Source organism: Rhinoderma darwinii, chromosome 6 (assembly GCF_050947455.1).
Source record: "Rhinoderma darwinii isolate aRhiDar2 chromosome 6, aRhiDar2.hap1, whole genome shotgun sequence".
Lineage (NCBI taxonomy): Eukaryota > Metazoa > Chordata > Amphibia > Anura > Rhinodermatidae > Rhinoderma > Rhinoderma darwinii.
The window spans coordinates 117,146,833-117,167,581 of NC_134692.1; the positions used below are offsets into that span (position 1 = coordinate 117,146,833).

Below are 20,749 nucleotides of genomic sequence, written 5' to 3' on the forward strand. Positions count from 1 at the left end.
TGTCTTATAGGCACACTTGTAAAATTATAGTATCCGATTCCCTTAAAGTCTATTTTGGCCATGTAGCATGTAGAATATTGTAAAATAAAAAAATAGATTTACTGGTGAAGTTGTGTGAACCAGGAGGAGCCCAATACTTTCTGCTCAATTTCTGCCTCCTAGTGGCAGGATCCGAAATCCATGGTTGCCCTTTCACTAATGATATTTGGGAAAGATTTTAGTCTGCTCGAGTCCTGAACACTAGATCTTCACCAGGAAGACTCCTCATTGAGTTTGTGACATTTCTTTGCCCATCTCCTTGCAGTTGTTATGGAACAGTTTCGTCTCTGAATGGTGAACCTGAGCAGGGAGTGTCGGTGGAAGCTCTGGGTCAAAAGGATTGTTCGGTTTATGGTGAAGACACGGTCACCGATGAAGAGGGCAAATTCAGGCTTCGAGGATTAAGGGTTAGTGTGGATGATTGTAGGGGCCACAGTTGTCCTTTTATGTCTTAACTTTGCAGTTTATTAAGTTTTACACTCCTATTTTTAAAATTAAAAAAATTGCATAATTTTTTGTCTTCAAAACTAAGTACATCTTAAAGAGGCTCTGTCACCAGATTTTGCAACCCCTATCTGCTATTGCAGCAGATCGGCGCTGCAATGTAGAGAAGAGTAACGTTTTTATTTTTAAAAAACGAGCATTTTTGGCCAAGTTATGACCATTTTTGTAGTTATGCAAATGAGGCTTGCAAAAGTCCAAGTGGGTGTGTTTAAAAGTCCAAGTGGGCGTGTATTATGTGCGTACATCGGGGCGTTTTTAATACTTTTACTAGCTGGGCGCTCTGATGAGAAGTAGCATCCACTTCTCTTCAGAACGCCCAGCTTCTGGCAGTGCAGACACAGCCGTGTTCTCGAGAGATCACGCTGTGACGTCACTCACAGGTCCTGCATCGTGTCAGACGAGCAAGGACACCGGCACCAGAGGCTACAGATGATTCTGCAGCAGCATCGGCGTTAGCAGGTAAGTCGATGTAGCTACTTACCTGCAAACGCTGATGCTGCTGCAGAATCAACTGTAGCCTCTGGTGCCGATGTGTCCTCGCTCGTCTGACACGATGCAGGACCTGTGAGTGACGTCACAGCGTGATCTCTCGAGAACACGCTGTGTCTGCACTGCCAGAAGCTGGGCGTTCTGAAGAGAAGTGGATGCTACTTCTCATCAGAGCGCCCAGCTAGTAAAAGTATTAAAAACGCCCCGATGTACGCACATAATACACGCCCACTTGGACTTTTACTTTTAAACACACCCACTTGGACTTTTGCAAGCCTCATTTACATAAATATAAAAATGGTCATAACTTGGCCAAAAATGCTTGTTTTTTAAAAATAAAAACGTTACTCTTATCTACATTGCAGCGCCTATCTGCTGCAATAGCAGATAGGGGTTGCAAAATCTGGTGACAGAGCCTCTTTAAGTCTAGTCACTTATGGTGCTAAAGTAGAGATTGTTGCAGTAACATCTTGCGTAGAAGGAGAGATCCGTATATAACCACTCCGGTCAAAACTGCCACCCTAGCTTTCATCCTCAATAGTTGGGGAACCCCACACCAGCGAGTGCTTCCTATAGTTTGAGAAGCACTGCCATGTACAATAATGGGTAATGTTCATAACATGGATATGTGATACAGACTGGGTATATTCTGCCGCCTTCCCCTTTTGCCAGCTTTGTCTTGGGCTTCTGCGGTATTTCCAGAAATCCTGGTGTCAATATTTCGCTTAATTATTTCCATTTTTTTCTTCAGCCGGGGTGTTTCTACCATGTTCAGTTAAAGGCTGAAGGAAATGATCATATTGAACGTGCTTTGCCTGCATATCGGGCAATACAGGTGAGTTCTGAATTTGTTATGTGCTATTGATGATTGATTACTTTTTCATTTTTTCTTAAAGGGGTTTTCCCAGATTCATAAATTGTCACCTGTCCACAGGATAGGTGAGCGTTTTGTCATTGCTGCAAGCCCCAGTACTGGGGCCCCCCCACTATCGTGAGACCGGGCATCCCGAACCCGCGTTCCTCTTCACTGCTCGACCGCAGTGAGGAGGACATTGAATGGAGCGGTGGTCAAGCATGCGCGCTGCCGCTCCATTCAATATCTACGGGAATGACAAACAGCCAAGCAGCCCACTCCATTCAATGTCCTCCTCACTGCAGTCGAGCAGTGAGGAGGGGTCCCAGTGGTGGGGACCCCACGATCCTAAAACGATGACCTATCCTGTGAATAGGTGATAATTTGATTCTGGGAAAATCCCTTTTAATTAAGTTGACCGTTCTCGACTTTACAAAAGAGAGGTTGTGCCATTTTGCACGTATGTTGGTTTTTGATGTATGATTTTTAGCAATCCCACCTCTTGGTTGAGCGTAAACTGTGCTCTTAGGCCCCCTACACATCACGTTCTTTCCCTAAGTTCGCATGTATGATGGAAAAGCTCTCGCTGTACACACTAAATGTGGTCTATAGGGCTCCATTAGCCCGACGGAGGCCAAAAGACTGTTCTTTTTGCCTCCTTCGGGGCGGTTAGTTTTTTTTTTTGTTTTTTTTTTAGTAGACTGCAATGGAATTCAATACAAAAAGGAAAAACTTATACCGCGCGGTATACATTTTTTTTTTTTTTAAAAAGGTAGCCAATTGAGGCATAGGTTTAACATATATGACATGAGATTTTTAATAGCTCTTCATGACGTATACGTTAAATGGATGCAATTCTAGTCTGTGGGTGATGGATACATTAAACCTATTCCTAATAGTGCCATCTTTCACCTATAGACTATAATGGTATCCGTATAACAGATACGTCCTGAACACTCATGTTCCCCGTTCATGACGTATCCATTTAACGTTACCATTATAGTCTATGGTGACAGATGTCACTGTTAGGGGATCTGTCACATCTGTTAACATCTGGGCCTATGCGTCAAATGTAGTGCAATAATTATGTTTCAGTGCTGGTAATACAGTAATGACGACAAATCTTAGGGTACACCATTTTTAACACTGCAATCGGCATTACCATGTGGGATTCCGTTATTTTGGATATTAAGTGAATTGAACAGTTTAAAGTGAGTCAATTGTAGTTACTATTCACTTCCCTGTTCTGTTGCCTTATTTGAATGGTGCCAATATAGTTTGCATTACTGTTCACAAAACTGATCCACTCACATCATGCCGTGTTCTCAGTGACTATCACAGTCCTGACCCTGGGGCCATTGGGAACTTTAATGAGGGTCATATGAATACATCCATTGTATGCCTGTCTAGTAGGAGCTGGGGCCTCCATAATTATTATATACAGCAGGATCTGCAGCCAATTCGGAGCTCCGTATGAGCAATTCGTGTTCACATCCTTTTCTGAAATAAAGTTGCAGATGATGGGTACGGTTATTAAACTACTAGAACTATATGCTTTAGTTCTCCAGTAACATTCTATACTTATTTTGTTTTCTTTGTAAGGTTGGCGATCGCGATCTAGAAGAGGTTAACATTATTGCTTTCCGTCAAATTAACCAATTTGATCTGAGTGGAAATGTAATTACTTCACCGGAGCACCTCTCTACTCTGCTGGTAAGTCACAGCCTTTATATACATGTGGTGAGTTATTCTCCTGTTAATATATGATGGTTTTTTTTAAGTCTTAAAGGGGTTGATCCATCAGGAAATATGCGTCTGGCAGCGGCTTCCCCCAGTGATTATAAAAGATCACCATTGGTGAGAGAAGCTGGATCACCCGGCTTCTTTTTGATAAGGAGTTGTCTTCATAAAACATCCCCTTTTAATGACCAAACACAGCTTAGTGACTTTTTTTTATGTATGGGTGTAACTTTTTGTTGTTATTTAACAAGCACTTTAGCTTTATTGGTTACGTATGTAACCAGCATAACTTTTAATTAAATAAAAGTAAATGAGGGATCCACCAGGGGGAGCTCCTGTTCTACAAATACATTGGGCACATTTATAAATAATGTTCTTGGTCTGGCAATTTTTTGTCTTTGATAAAGTAGCATATTTAGTCCACCGAGCTCCCTACTATTAAGGAGTAATAGCGGAGATGGATCTCCTCCACAGAATGGAATCTCTCTCATGGCCGAGGATAGAGATCGATCAGACCAGATTATGCTTCTGTGGCTGCCTCGGTCCACTTTTAAGACTGGCCCACATTTTGCTACTTGGTTGACTTGAGACCTAACTTTCCAGAGGGGTCCATACATGATGATAGCAGGAGTTTTGACACCCCCCCCCCCCCCATCTACCAATCCAATTACCTCCCTCTCTATCCCACCTCCTTTTTTCATGACTGCAAATGAGAAAAATAAGCACAAAAATCATAACTTACCTATACTTTCCCTCGGCGATCCACCGCTGATGCTCCACTCCCAGTGATTGTTTACATACACGTAGCGTGTGACCGCTGCAGCCAATCAGAGGGCTCAGCGGTGACTAAACGTATTTCTGGCATAATGTCGGTGTTGCAACACATGACCGCTGAGCCCTCTGATTGCATGCTACGTGCATGTAAACGGTCACCTGGGAGGGCCGCTGGAGCATCCATGCTAGAACACCAGGCGACAGGATAGATAAGTACTGCTTTTTGTGCTTATGGTTTTTTCGTTTGCAGCCGTTTCCCCAAAATGTTCAAATTCCGTATAACCTCTTTCAAGTATATAATTTGGTTGCATTCTATGTTTTGTGAGATATTCCGATATCTTCTTCCGCTCTGTTGGAATCACGTCGTCTTACTGCATTGTATGATAAATTTTGTATTCTGTATATTTCTATCGCTGTATTAATGTGTCGTCGTTTTTTTTTTTTCTGTTTGTAATATTGAAAACTCTTCTAATAAAAAGTAGATTATAAAAAAGTAGCATATTCAGAATAGTAGCTTTTATCACTACACATAGCAATTACAGATGCCGGTAATTGGAAAGTATAAACCGTTTGGATGTGCCAAATTTATTAAATGTCACATGACCATCTGTATGCTGACCCCTATAAACATGACTCCCTTACGTAGTCAAGCATTTAGTTTAAACGTAATGAGAAACACATTTAATAACCTTATTGTCATTGGGCTGTCTCATTCCCATTTACTGCAATGTACAAAAGTGGGGATGCTCCTGGGAAAAAAAGACATATTTTTTTTTCTCATTTGCGACATCTCCTTTAACAGGGCATTTAAACATATGGCAATGATACAGTAGAATAATTTATATAATTCAATTTTTAATTGTAATAACTGAGGTCTACAAAACGAATTGGCAAAATTTGGCGAGGAACAACATAACTGGACTACACCGAGCCCTGACCTCAACCCTTTCAAAAGACATCGGGGTGACTAATATTTGTGCCCGACCTTAATAATGTTTTTCTGGCTGAATTAATTCAAACCCCATCAGACAATGGAAGAATCGGCTCCATGGTTTAGGAATGATATGGATGTGACATTCAGGTCTGCAACTATGTTTGCCCATAATTTTGTATTCTTTCATCTCATGAATGCATCATTTAAAGTGGTTGACTTATCTAGAAAATACTTGTCCTTATGCCCACCCATGAGTCAGAGCAGAGAGCTGTTAAGTATCAGCATCTTCTTTTTTTTTTTGGCAGCACAGGCCCATCCATGCATTACATTTGAATGGCCAGCGTGTAATACTACGTTTCTCCTGCAGTGGCCGCTGCAGGAGAAATGTGTAGACTCCCAAAACTTCCCCTGGCGATCACCGCTGATTTCCAGGAGCCGGAGACACTCCCTATAAACCATTTCAATAATTATTCGTCGACCATTGTGTTAAACATTCCTAAAAGTGCTCGTTGTGTGAGCAGAAATGACCTGCCCATCGTAAGCTATTTAGCGGATCTTCACCTTTTTATAGGCGTCATTATCTACTCTCTCATTTCCATCACCTGCTACAACCTTTACTTCCATATTGCTTTTTATACCACGCTATGAAGTATTTTATGTCGCCTGCTCTTATGTCCGGGTAATGGCCTTATATTTTGCAGCCTCTGATTTTCTCTGTCATCTATGCCATAATGTAAAGTATGCCATAGTTCTGAGCAGAGATAAGTTGAAGACCTTGTTTGATCCTATAGGGTGTAGTATTCAGTGAGGATATTGGCTAGTTGTAAAAATCAAAAACTAAATGTGTTGTTCCCCCCCCCCCCCCCCGCACCCCAGATAAATCGGATTAGTGATTTATATAGGGCCAGTAAATTCAGTAGTAAAGCCCCTTAAAAATGCTTCTTTATAATTAACAAATAAAATAACATTATTTCTTATCGAAACCAGGAAACTTTTTGAAATCATGAAGGTGTTGCCATATACTCAGAGAATAGATTTAAAGTGCAGGTCTTGTTATTGGGTCTTCCCATTAAACCCAATAACTGGCTGGCCAGTCACGGACTGCTTCTTGACATGTTGACCATAGTGATATTGCTACAGTGGGACAAGACTGCCCGGACCACTCACGTGACGAGGACACAGGAATGCAGCGGGAGACCCGTACAGGGGCAGTGTGTGAACGGTGAATAATAGTAATATTGTTGAGACGTTTATTAATGTAACATGTTGGATATTTCCCCCAATTTCCAGAAAACAATGTGTGTGAAAAGAAGACTGTGTGGTATAAAACGGTGATATAAGATTTGCTAATTTTATTTTAATTTTTTAAATCTAGGTAAAGCTGTATAAAAGTGAAAATTTGGACAACCCAATACAGTCAGTGTCTCTGGGACAATCCTTTTTTTTCCATTTTCCTCCCCTACTCAGAGATGGAGAGGTAATTTTTTTAAAATTTTTTTTATATATATAATTTCATTTTAGGAAATGCATTACAAACATGATATAGCGGTTATAACTGAGAACAATACACTACATACATTTTCTGGTACATACACGTGTATATGTGGTTGATTTATATACATAGGTTTACACACGCACGCGCGCGCGCACATTTTTCTTATGTTAAAGATGTGTCCTCTCGAGAAAAGATGTTCCCATAGGTGTCAATGACATTATATTACCCTTCATGGGGACACCGTAGCTTACACTGTCATTAGGAAAAATATGGATAATGCGTGTCTATGTATACATTGCATTTTTTTTCTTTTCAGACCTATGTTGTACAGCTGGATTCCACTCTACCTAAATCTCAGTATGACTACACCTTGCCACAGATTTCTTTTTGCACACAGGGATACAATAAACACCTCACTTTCACCTTCAATCCTACGGTCAGTCTAGCATTCTTTTTATTCCTGACAATTTTTCTGTACATTATACCATCTGAATCTGATAATAATACAGATACTGAATTCTAATACCGAATCTGATAATACGTTTTCTGAAAGTTTTAGTGTCATAAACTCAAGTCAGAAGTTTTGATCAGTGGGAGTTTGAGTGCGGAGACCCCCACCAATTGCGAAAAAGAAGCGGCGGAAGCGCTCAGGTGAGCGCTATGCCACTTCATTTCTGATTGCCTTTGTTTGGCTATCCTCGGAAAGCCGAGCGGGTGTTGTACAGAATCAATAAAAAGTCAAAGACTCTGTACACTACCCGCTCAGTTTTTTTGAGGAAAGCCGAGCAGAGCCAAACAGAAACAAAGTGGCGCAGCTGCTTCTGCCGCTTTATTTTAGCAATCGGTGGGGGTCTCCGCACACAAACCTCTACTGATCAAAACTTCTGACTTGGCACTATGACAGTAATTTTTTGAACGTTTAGTTACACTTAAGGCAAGGAACTGCTTTCATAGACGTCTATGTAGCAGATCCTTGCTGACCCACATGTGGGATGGAGCAGACACTTACAATCGCTCATAGTGGCCAAATGTATAACGCATACCTCAAGTGATCTGCTTAATAAACTGTGAGGTTTTACACATCCATGTGCAAATCCACGTTTCTATTCCTGCTGTTTGTTGCTCCATTCACTTGCAGGCTGCACACTCTATTCATTTACATGTGGGTCAGAGTACTACTTGAATTACTGCAGCTATTTACTTACTGCTGATAGATCGATATGAGAGAGATCAATAAATAGCTAGAATAACTTATCCAATATCTTACCCAAATAGGGAATTGCAAGTAGTCTGTGGAGTCATGTAAAGCCCTGTGATCACAGCAGCATCAGCACTGATTCAAGGAAGCAGTCTCTGCAGTGTGACATTAGTATAACTACTGGAATGTATCAACAGAGAATGAGTGGCAAGTGTAATGTGGGCTAGTAGGCTTGTAGAGACGGTGACCGTGACCAGATTACAGTTCCACTGTATCTGTAATTTGGATGACCATGAGAACAACTTCCTGTTGGTGAATTCTGAATAAGAAAAGTTTTTAAGCAAATACAACTGAGCTTTGATGGCAAAAGCCTTCCGAAGGTACTGTCCATGAGGATCTGAGAGCACTGTAAAGTATTTCTTTCATGGAAGGTAGGATTTAAAATAAGTCAATTACATAGTATGAAAACGTGAAGTGCCATGCTTTTTATACACACTAAAAACAGAAGCTGCAAAACCTGTTTATACGTTTATTTATCTATACAAGATATGACATGTCTAAAATATATTCAATGGGGTTTTCTCATCTCCTAAAGTGATGGCGTATCGCTAGAATATGCCATAATTTTCTGATCATTTGTGTTCTGACTTCTGCGACCACCATCTATCCTGACAATGACGCGATGCACCGCCTTCAAAAAACATTTCTGCATGAGGTGGCCAGAACATTGGCACTGCCATGCAGGGAGAAATATGTGTCCTCGATCTCCGGATCAAGGGGGTATCGACAATCAGACTCAGACCGATCAGAAAGCGATGGCATGTACTAGCGATATGCAGTCACTGAGATGGGAATGTCAGATGTGCGTACTTGATTAAATATGTATTTTATGAATGAACAACATCATTTTGTTTGAATTGCAGAGAAAGTTACCTGAACAGGACATTGTCCAAGGCTCCTACCTGGCACTTCCTCTGACCTTACTGCTATTATTAGCTGGTTACAAGTATGATAAGGTAACTGCGACTAATACCCTGTATAGTAAGGGTTAAATGGGCTGTGGATTCTAACCCAGACTATCCACCAGGTAAAAGTGTTTAGAGGGCGTGGAGCAAGGTCATGCACTAGGCAACCGGACCTTATGACATATTTATTACTATAATACATTGATTACTTTGATGAAAAATATTGAAGCCTCTTGTTATATAACAAGTCATAAATTCATCCCGTCTGTGCACAATTTTTGCCGAAATCAGTCCTCGGTGCTTGAAAGGATTAGAACAGCTTTAACAAAACCTTTATAGAAAATCCTTCCTAATGTATGAATAATGCTTATCCATAAATTTCTAGCTGCACTACAATCCATTTGGAGACCACGCATACCATGAATGTTCTGTGAGGAGCAGCGCTATAATCCAACACACGGTTTCAGCATATTAACTGCTTCCGCACCAGCACGTTCATATACTATTGTGACACTACTAAAGGAAATATCACGTTTCACACCAGTGGCTTAGGTTGTAGAGTTGTGATGTACAGTCCTAGTTAGTTAGTTGGAGGGCCCAGGAGCTTGAAACTATGACTCTTCTGGTTGTTATAGACAATCAGTACTAACCTTGCAAGGATCCGTGAGGGTCTCATTTCATGTTCAGAGTCGACAAAGGTGGCGAGTTTGCACCAAAAATGACCAAAAAAGTACAGTAGAATTCATGTGATTGGGGAGTGTTAAAGGGGTTGTCTATTTGGGACAATCTCCCTTTTAATGGGTTGCCCAACAATAAGCTGATCTCAAGGTTGCCTAGACCCCTGGCAATAAGCTGTAAACTTTGGGGGGAATCCATCAGCAAGTGCTTAGTTTCCCTGCAGCACCACTGTAGGCAAAATAAGACATTACACCAATCCCATTTAAATCAATTGCTAGGGTTGATTTAACCCCTTAATGCACCAGGATGCACGGTACATCCTGTTGCAGGGGGAGAAGTATGCAGCGAGCTCCATATGCTGCGGGTGTCGGCTGTGTTTTACAGCCGACGTCCAAGACTTGCAGCCAAGAGCAGCAATCGCACTGTTCCTGGCTGTTTAACCCCGAAATATCCTGCGGTCAATCGCGACCGCAGCATCTGTGGCCCCCTCCGACGGCTCATCACCCCCCCCCCCCCCCCGCAACGAGATGGGGGTGACGATGGTTGTTATGGCAGCCCGGGGGCCTAATGAAGGCCCCCAAGACTGCCTTCACTCTGCCTCTGTTAAGCCCATGCCTGTAAAAATGACGATATACTGCAATACATACATTAGTATTGCAGTATATTGTACCAGCGATCTAATGATCGCTGTTTCAAGTCCCCTAGTGGGCCTGATAAAATGTGTAAAAAGAAGTGAAAACGTTTTTTAGTAGTGAAAAAAAAGTTTAAAAAAACACATTTTTTCCTCTAAAGTAATGTAAAAAAATAAAAAAGTAACCAATTGGTATTGCTGCATCCGTAAAAGTCTGAACTATTAGGGTATGTGCACACGACCTCTTTTCAGACGTAATGGAGGCGTTTTACGCCTCGAATTACGCCTTAAAAGAGGCCCCAATACGTCGGCAAACATCTGCCCATTGCTTGCAATGGGTCTTACGATGTTCTGTGCAGACGAGCTGTCATTTTACGCGTCTCTGTCAAAAGATGGCGCGTAAAATTACGCCCGTGGCAAAGAAGTGCAGGACACTTCTTGGGATGTAATTGGAGCCGTTTTTCATTGACCCCAATGAAAACCAGCTCCAATTACGTCCGTAAAAGACGCAGCGAAAAACGCATGTAATTTCAGACGTATTTGGCGTTGGCGTGCGAACATACCCTTACAATATAGCCTTATTTAACGCACATGGTGAACGCCATAAAAAATGTAAACTGCCAAAATCGCTGTTTTTTTTTTTTTTTTTTATCAACTTAGCTCACAGCATTTTTTTAAAATAAAAAGTGATCAAAGTCATATGTACCAATAAAAACTACAGCTCGTCCCACAAAAAATAAGCCCTCACACCGCTCAATGCACGGAAAAATAAAAGTTGTGTTTTTTTTTTCTTTTTTTAACAAAAAGTTTTTTTTTTTTTTAAAGTAGTAAAATCTATATAAATTTGAGATCACCGTAATCGTATTGAACCACAGAATAAAGTTAAGTTGTTGTTTTTACCAGACGGTGAAAGACTTAAAAATGGAACCCAAAAAATAATGGCGGAATAAGTTTTTCAGCCCACAAATAAGTAGTTTTTTTTTCTCAGCTCCCCAGTACATTATATGGTACTTTAAATGCTACAAATAGAAACTACAGCTCCTCCTGCAAAATATAAGCCCTCACACCAAGCTATTGATAGTAAAATAAAAATGTTCTGGCCCTTGGAATGCCGGAAGTGAAAAACGAAAATGAAAAATCAAAAAAGGGTCCTTAAGGGGTTAAGCTAAGTCCTCCGGAGCTGCTCATTGTAAATGGTCTCTGCTTCAGCTAATAGACGAGGGTCCTAAAGGAGGAATCCCCACTATTAAGGGTATGTGCACACGACCTATTTTCAGGCGATTTACGCCTCGAATTACGCCTGAAAAGACGGCTCCATTACGTCTGCCCATTGCTTGCAATGGGTTTTACAATGTTCTGTTCACGCGACGTGTAATTTTACGCGTCGCTGTCAAGACGGCACGTAAAAAAGTGCAGGACAATTCTTGGGACGTTTTTGGAGCCGTTTTTCATTGATTCCATTGAAAACCAGCTCCAATTACGTCCGTAATGGACGCCACGAAAAACGCGAGTACTTGCAAAAACTTCTGAAATTCAGGAGCTGTTTTCGCCTGAAAACCGCTCCGTAATTTCAGACGTAACTTGTTAAGACGTGTGAACATACCCTAACTCTTTAATTTTCTAATAGGACATTTGAAGTGAAGTGAAGTGAAGTGAAATGTTCCTTTTGCCTGCAGATAGTCTTCTGGATAATGTTGGTGCTGACTTTTGGATATAGACACGCTGTTATACGGTCCCTGAATGTAATATAGGCCAATAGATGTCATGTATACACCTTTGCCACCTTCCATCTGAGCCCAAATAAAAATAAAAAATTCACCTTTTTACCACACACATGACCATGACCTATTATCATGTAAGTGCGACATCCAATAGTTCACAAATTTCCTGTAATCTGGCACCTAGCTGGTCCTAAAGTTACCGTATTCTCTGGGTTTTACTGGCCCTATGTTTTATTGTATAGTTTGCTTTTGTTTCTAATAATCCAAACGTCTACAACTTCCGAAGACTGTTCTGCTACTTTAACTGTTCTGGAACGTCTCATTATGAGAATGACCTTTCGTGTATTGATAGTAATGGCTTAAGAGCCTGAATAATGACCACTGTGAGTCTGAGGTTTCTCATTACATAGGATGCCTGAGATGCTGGTGAGATGTGTGGAGTCATCCGTCACACTTTGTTAACTTGACATGTGTAAATAGTTTTTGGCTGGAGAATAGGTCAGACTGTGTCATTAATTGCTCTGAAGAGATCCGACTCAGAGAGCTTCATGTTCCTGTAGCAGGTTGTATTGGAACGTTTTCCCTTCCACTTCACGCGTTTTATACATTTTTAAAGCAAAGTGCGTTAGGTGAACATTGGGCATAATTCGGAATGTCACAAGAAAATCTCTGCTTGTAAGTATGGGTCACACTATTACTTGCTTACACATATTTGACGGGTTAATTAGACTCTCAGCAGGACTCCTATTAATCACGTTGTACATTCATGTTTCTGCCTTATTGTTGGACTGCGCTGCATACAAGCTGTGGCCAAAATGTGCGATGTTCTGATTCTCTTTGCCTCCATGATCATGCGTAGTACATAGTCTATGGTGACCTATAGATTAGTGGGAAGCACTTGGAAATATTCTTGTTTTCTGTCCATTTATAAAAATGGGCTCTAGCACAGTGCGAAGACAACCCACTACATTATGGGGTCCTTGGACATGGCCCTTGACTTTATTAGTGGGCTGTGCTTTACATTCCGGATTTCTCCTACATGCTGTTCAGAAAAGGCACAGCCCTTCCAAGGAATGGCGCTGCCACATACCCCCCTCCCCTGATATATACACTACCGTTCAAAAGTTTGGGGTCACCCAGACAATTTTGTGTTTTCCATGAAAACTCACACTTCTATTTATCAAATGAGTTGCAAAATGACTAGAAAATATAGTCAAGACATTGACAAGGTTAGAAATAATGATTTTTATTTGAAATAATTTTCTCCTTCAAACTTTGATTTCGTCAAAGAATGCTCCATTTGCAGCAATTACAGCATTGCAGACCTTTGGCATTCTAGCTGTTAATTTGCTGAGGTAATCGGGAGAAATGTCACCCCATACTTCCAGAAGCCCCTCTCACAAGTTGGATTGGCTTGATGGGCACTTCTTGCGTACCATACGGTCAAGCTGCTCCCACAACAGCTCTGGGGTTGAGATCTGGTGACTGCGCTGGCCACTCCATTACAGATAGAATATCAGCTGCCTGCTTCTTCCCTAAATAGTTCTTTCATAATTTGGAGGTGTGCTTTGGGTCATTGTCCTGTTGTAGGAGGAAATTGGCGCCAATCAAGCGCTGTCCACAGGGTATGGCATGGCGTTGCAAAATGGAGTGATAGCCTTCCTTATTTAAAATCCCTTTTACCTTGTACAAATCTCCCACTTTACCAGCACCAAAGCAACCCCAGACCATCACATTACCTCCACCATGCTTGACAGATGGCGTCAGGCACTCTTCCAGCATCTTTTCAGTTGTTCTGCGTCTCACAAATGTTCTTCTGTGTGATCCAAACACCTCAAACTTCGATTCGTCTGTCCATAACACTTTTTTCCAATCTTCCTCTGTCCAATGTCTGTGTGCTTTTGCCCATAATAATCTTTTCCTTTTATTAGCCAGTCTCTGATATGGCTTTTTCTTTGCCACTCTGCCCTGAAGGCCAGCATCCCGGAGTCGCCTCTTCACTGTAGACGTTGACACTGGCGTTTTGCGGGTACTATTTAATGAAGCTGCCAGTTGAGGACCTGTGAGGCGTCTATTTCTCAAACTAGAGACTCTAATGTACTTGTCTTGTTGCTCAGTTGTGCAGCGGGGCCTCCCACTTCTCTTTCTACTCTGGTTAGAGCCTGTTTGTGCTGTCCTCTGAAGAGAGTAGTACACACCGTTGTAGGAAATCTTCAGTTTCTTGGCAATTTCTCGCATGGAATAGCCTTCATTTCTAAGAACAAGAATAGACTGTCGAGTTTCACATGAAAGCTCTCTTTTTCTAGCCATTTTGAGAGTTTAATCGAACCCACAAATGTAATGCTCCAGATTCTCAACTAGCTCAAAGGAAGGTCAGTTTTATAGCTCCTCTAAACAGCAAAACTGTTTACAGCAGTGCTAACATAATTGCACAAGGGTTTTCAAGTGTTTTCTAATCATCCATTAGCCTTCTAACACAGCAGACAAAATGTACCATTAGAACACTGGAGTGATGGTTGCTGGAAATGGGCCTCTATACACCTATGTAGATATTGCATTAAAAACCAGACGTTTGCAGCTAGAATAGTCATTTAGCACATTAACAATGTATAAAGTGTATTTCTGATTAATTTAACGTTATCTTCATTGAAAAAAACTGCTTTTCTTTCAAAAATAAGGAAATTTTCTAAGTGACCCTAAACTTTTGAACGGTAGTGTAAGTCTCACCACCTGTTCTCTTATTGCGAAGGTGCCACCTTCTGACTGCATTAATTGTGTATCCTCTAAAAAACCAGAGGCATACTTCTTAAAGATTGAGAAGTTTAGTACTGGGCAGAATAGAGCAGGAGAGCTGAGGGCTGCAGAGGGCACCTGTAGGCTGCCAGGTGCCCACCACTGCTCTAGCATATGTAAATAAATGAAAATAACATCGTACGAGTCTTCGGTCATAATTCTATTTAAGAAAATAATCTGTAATCCCTCAACAAACTGGAGATTTACGGTAGACATCCAAGTAATGGCAAAAGGAAGAAGATAATGGGGCACGTTTACTTAGATTGGCGTTTCATGCGCCAGTTTTAATCCAGACTTCACTGTAGTAAAATGAGCCAATTTGGCTGTCCGTGCCCAAGAAGTTGATTTGTGCTAGTTTACGGCAATTTGAGGCTATGGCTAAACGGTGACTTTAGACGCAGCACATGTCACGCGCCAATGGTCGCTATATGATCGCCGTGTTGCACTGCATGCGTTGCAGTAATGTAAGTGAATGTGGTCACGTCGCGACCCGCAAGTTGCCGTGTCCATCGAGTTAGTCGGGGCAACTTACGGGTTCAACATAGCCACTTTCACTTACATTACTACAATGCAGGCAGCGTGACACCGCAATGGCACAGCAATGTTTTGCCGTCAGCCAAAGCTGCCATGTAGCCCAAGCCTTATATTAAACCTGTTGGTGCGCGGTTGCTCTTCCTCCTCCAACTAACTCTGCCTACTTTTCACGCCATTTTTGAAAAGTTGTGCAAGGAGTATTAAGTCATAAATTGAGACGCAGATATGATATGAGTTTATAAATTCTCCTTGATTAATTTATTTTAGTGAAGTGGTGGGAGCAACATTTTATGTGTGCTAAACTTTCTTTTTTCTTCATTTAGTCAGCTTTTTTTAAAACAATTTTTTTTTAAAACTTTTAATATATCAGCCTGATAATAGTCTTGGGCCACTTTCACACCACTGCATTCTATTACCTGGATTATGGTTGCAGGACCCGGACACAATTGGGTTTTATGATGATTTAAATTGAGTTGTTCATATTGTTTTTTTTCATTATTTTTGACATTTTTTTTTTTTTTTTTCCCATCTTCTAATAAATAATAAATCCACAATCTTTACCAGAGCTCAGTTGTTATAAATGGAGACTCATAATTCACTTGCATTAGCCGTCACCTTCACCATCATTCACGTTACATTCTACATATCCGCTGCATTTACCAGCAATGATCAGGGAATACTTTTGCGCTGTATATAATGTTTGTGGAGTGGTATATAGAGGAGGCCAGTATTTATGGTACAAAGAAAATATATATATATTTTTTTCCCATGAAGTCACCTGTCTTATCGAGTCATGATTCCCTTGTTGCCCCTGTCCTAGGTGATTCCCCTGCTGTTGCAGTTGACAAGCCGTCTGCAAGGAGTTCGTGCTCTCGGACAGACAGGAGCTGACACCGCCAACCCAGAGGATGCAAAAAGACTTCAAAAAAGACAAAAGACACGGCGGACGTGAAGAAGAGGTAGCGTGAAGTGACATCAAAGTCATGCTCCAGACCCTTGGGACATGTTATGGAAACTCTCCTTGGTTTAAAAGAAATTACAGACTTCCAATACAGTTTCTCCACACTACATGACCCCCCTTTTTATTAAAATAAAACCTGTTTTTTACATTGTAGGCATTTATAAACCGATTCTGGAACATGAATTAACTTGGAAGTGAAGAAAATTGACCACTTTTTTTGCTAATTTTTCCACTGGAGAGAACTTATTTTTTGATGGCCGTCGACTTCTAAATAAAGCAAAGTAATTTAACTTCCCAACTGATTTCTCAAGGATCATAAATAAAGAGTAACATGGTTTACCTTTCTAAACTCATGCGTTCCTGAGTTTTATAATGGTCATATGTCAAATGTGAAACATAACTATTGGGCCTCGTGCACACAAACGTATTCTTTTCCTCCCGTAAATACGGGTCCTTGGTCACACATATTCGAACCGTATTTACAGGCATGTTTTCGCTGCAAAATTGCACATCACTAATCGGCAGCCCCTTCTCTCTATCAGTGCAGGATAGAGAGAAGGGACAGCCCTTTCCGTAGTAAAAGTATAAGAAATCCATACTTGCCCGGCCGTTGCCTTGGTGACGCGTCCCTCTTTCGACATCCAGCCCGACCTCCCTGGATGACGCGGCAGTCCATGTGACCGCTGCAGCCAATCACAGGCTGCAGCGGTCACATGGGCTGAAATGTTATCCCAGGGGGCCAGACTGGAGGAAGAAGCAGAGGGTTCTGTGTAAGTATGAACGTCCTTTTTTATTAATTTTTTTCTACAAGTTGATCTATATTGTGATCGGTAGTCACTGTCCAGGGTGCTGAAAGAGTTACTGCCGATCGTTTAACTCTTACAGCACCCTGGACAGTGACTATCCACTGACGTCGCCTAGCAACGCTCCCGTAATTACGAGTGCACACACGTAGTCAACCGTAATTACGGGAGCCCCATAGACTTCTATGGGCCTGCCCGTGCCGTAATTACGGCCTAAAATAGGACATGTTCTATATTTTTTTAAACGGCCCAGGCACCTTCCCGTAAGCATACGTGGAGGTACCCGTGGCCAATAGAAGTCTAAGGGCCCGTAATTACGGCCCGTGATTACGGGCGTTTTTACATTCGTGTGCATGGGGCCTTGGTCTGTATGTGTATTATTAAAGCTGTGTATTGTTGTTGTGACTTTTTAACCACTTCAGGTGTCCTTTCCCGGTTTCAGGAGGCAATTCATTATTTTTTATTTTGTACGCTGTTTGTCATACGGTATGAATAACATTTTAATTTCATTTTATGGGTTGTTACGTTCAAGCCAATACCAGTTTTGCAGTTTTTAGAAAAAAAAAAAAATAATTGATATTAGATCGATTTTACCACTTCTTCTTTTTTTTTTTTTTTTTCAGAGAAACAAATGTAGCACGGACACATTCAGAGAGCCATAAAGTTTTTGTTTTTTTTTACATTTTCGTCAAGCTATTTCAAGGGCTTGTTTTGTTTTTTTTTGTCTTTTTATTTTTTTGCAAAACCAGCTATTTTTTTTCAATCTAACCATTTTGGGGTACAAGTCTTTGATTTAGCGTTTATTCATTTTCTTTTCTTAATGGGGAAAAACATGTAAGGCTCTGTTCACATCTGAATTGGGGTCCCATTCTGACGTTCCGTTTGAGGTTTCCGTCAGAACGGGACCTTGAGCAGACAAACTGACACCGTCTCCTTCACCATTGATTTCAATGGTGACTGAGCCGGTGCCCATGGTTTCCGTTTGTCTCTTTTGTGCACCGGATCAGTCGTTTTGCTGGAATCAATACCGTAGTGGACTACGCTATTGCTTCCGGCAAAATGATGGGTCCGGTACACAAAAGAGGCAAACGGAAACCATGGGCACCGGCTCCGTCACCATTGAAATCAATGGTGATTGAGACGGAAACCTCTGGTTTCCGTCGGTATCAGTTTGTGTCTGCTCAGGGTCTGACGGAAACCTCCGACGGATCGTCAGAACGGGACACCAACACAGATGTGAACAGAGTCTAATCCTGCCATTGGTTTTTTTCTGGGGGGTTACAATGTTCATCATGCTGTATAAATGAAGTTTTTATCGGCCGTCACTCGGGCACTGGTGTGAATAGAGCCTTACATAGGAATGCAGGTAACAACATCTACATTATCTGTAGTCAGAGAGTTACATAGAATTCCATAGTTCTATAGGACTGCAGGTAACCTCTACTACATTATACCTTTACCCTGGGTGAAAAATCTATTATTCAGCAAACGCTTCCGCATTTTTCTTAGGTTTCAAATTTTGGTAGTTAGGTTTTAAAATACACGTATATTTTTTTAATATTTTTTACATGTACTTATTCCTTTTGCTAGCAAACCTGTGTGTAATGGATTTGCTATACGTGTGTGTGTGTGTGTGTGTGTGTGTGTGTGTGTGTATGTATATATATATATATATATATATATATATATATATATAGTATACATTTTATTTTTTCAATATTTTAGCACTATATGGGGATTTTTAATGTGAAAAATATACTAAAGAGAACCTTTTCAACCACCTATACATGTTCAGCTGAGTAATAGCGCACCATGTAATAGGCAAGGCTGTACAAATCCTGGGGCACGTTACATTTTTTTCCTATCCTCCGTTATTTAGATGTCGGTGCTGTTCTATTTGGCACCCGATATTTAAATAACCCCCCTGAACAGTCAATGGGGTGTGTAATTGGCAAAGGGGCGTGTAACATCGCTGTGACACTGTCCAATCAGCTACGGACAGAGTCACAGCTGGAGAGAGAAGAGGGTGTGTGTGCCTGTGCACCTTTGCCGCCACTGAACAGAAGAGGAGAAGAAGTGTGAATAATTCTTCTGTTCCGTGGCTGTGAGTATTGTCAGCAGCGGCGTCTGAGGTGTGCGTGCGCCTGCTCTCACTCGGCAGACAAGGACGACAAGACTTATCAGATCAGTGTGTTGTCCTTGTCTGCCGAGAGCTGAAGAGTGTGAGTGCGTGCACATTTCCGACACAGCTCCTGAAAATACTACCACCGCCACGGAACAGAAGAGGAAGAATTCACCTTCTCCTCTTCTGTTCAGCGATGGAGGTGCGTGCACACACGCTCTCCTCCTCTTGCTGTGACACCGTAGCTGATAGGACAGTGTCACAGCGATCGCAACACGCTCCCTTGCCAGTTACATCCCCCATTGACAGTTCAGGGGATTATTTAAATATCGGGCATCAAATATAACGGCACCGATACCTAAATAACGGAGGAGGATAGGAAAAAAATTTAAAGTGCTCCAGGATTTGTGCAGTCCTGCTTATTACATGCTGCACATGTATGGGGAGGTGAAAGGTTCTCTTTAAGGCCACTTTCACATGATCGTATTTCAGTCGGTATTTGTGATCCAAACATAGAAGAGGTGCAAATCTTTCCATTATAATACTTTGCGGTTTATGTTGAACTCTGGGGTTTGGCTTACAAATACTGATGCAAAATACTTTAGTGTGAAAAAGGCCTTAATGATATTTTACTTTAACTTTTTTTTTTTGTTACTACGGGACATGAATTTGACATCTGATCGCTTTAATATTACACTGCAATACTCCTGTATTGCAGTGTATTATTGCCTGTCCGCAGAGGTTTAATTAGGAAAGACTGGGCCCCATAGCAAACTCTTGACTGGGGCCCTGCCAGGTGCCACACGCAGCCGCCCCCCCCCCCCCATAGATAGTGCACCCTTGCAGATTGTGCCATACAGCCCCCTGTAGACCGTGCGATAGAGCCCTGTCTGTAGACAGTGTCACACACCACTTGTAGATAGCGCACCCCCACCTTATAGATAGTGCCATACTGCCCCCCCCCCTGTATATATAGCACCTTGCAGCTCCCCCTGTATCTAGGGCCACACAGCCCCCCTTAGTAGATAGTTCCACACACACAGACCACTGTAGATTGCGCCACATAGCTCCCTGTAGATAGAGCCACAGCCCTCCCCCATGTAAATAGTGCCAAACAGCCCTCCTAGTATAGTGCCACACAGCTCCCCAAGTACTACAAGGTAATGGCGTATCTGAGAAAGTTGTATCAGCCAGGGGGATGTCAATTAAACATGTAAAGGTGGGTTTGGAGGCAGGACTATGTGACTCTTCAGGTTAGTGGCACCGGCCCATGACCCTTTAATGAGTAATTCGCATATAGTGTGTGCCATTTTAAAAGTTTATTTTATAGATTTTGCTGCATCTGAAAAAATATACATCTGGAAATATTGCCAGGTCATGTATTACCACATTGTGGCGGTTCAAGGGCTTAAAACTACCAGAAAGGTTCCCATTAAATATATAATGAATTGAAAACAATTCCATCGGCCTTGCAATTTTGTTATTATAAATATATCCTATATGATTACAGCTCCA

General features: G+C 41.5%; 1 protein-coding gene across 2 annotated transcripts in view; it reads left to right on the forward strand.

The window, feature by feature from the left end:
- The window catches only part of LOC142655694 (BOS complex subunit NOMO3-like), a 54,792-nt gene extending 38,134 nt beyond the window's left edge, over positions 1–16,658 (forward strand). Inside the window, exons 25-32 of one of the 2 annotated variants that reach the window (XM_075830168.1) lie at positions 305–446; positions 1,784–1,867; positions 3,488–3,598; positions 6,709–6,810; positions 7,145–7,264; positions 8,950–9,042; positions 16,169–16,307; positions 16,464–16,658. In XM_075830168.1, the coding sequence (XP_075686283.1) occupies positions 305–446; positions 1,784–1,867; positions 3,488–3,598; positions 6,709–6,810; positions 7,145–7,264; positions 8,950–9,042; positions 16,169–16,300 (784 nt within the window). In that variant the 3' untranslated portion in view covers positions 16,301–16,307; positions 16,464–16,658. Of the gene's footprint in view, positions 1–304; positions 447–1,783; positions 1,868–3,487; positions 3,599–6,708; positions 6,811–7,144; positions 7,265–8,949; positions 9,043–16,168 lie in introns of both variants that reach the window. The other variant, XM_075830166.1, reaches the window with a different exon arrangement.
- Positions 16,659–20,749: the final 4,091 nt, after the last annotated feature.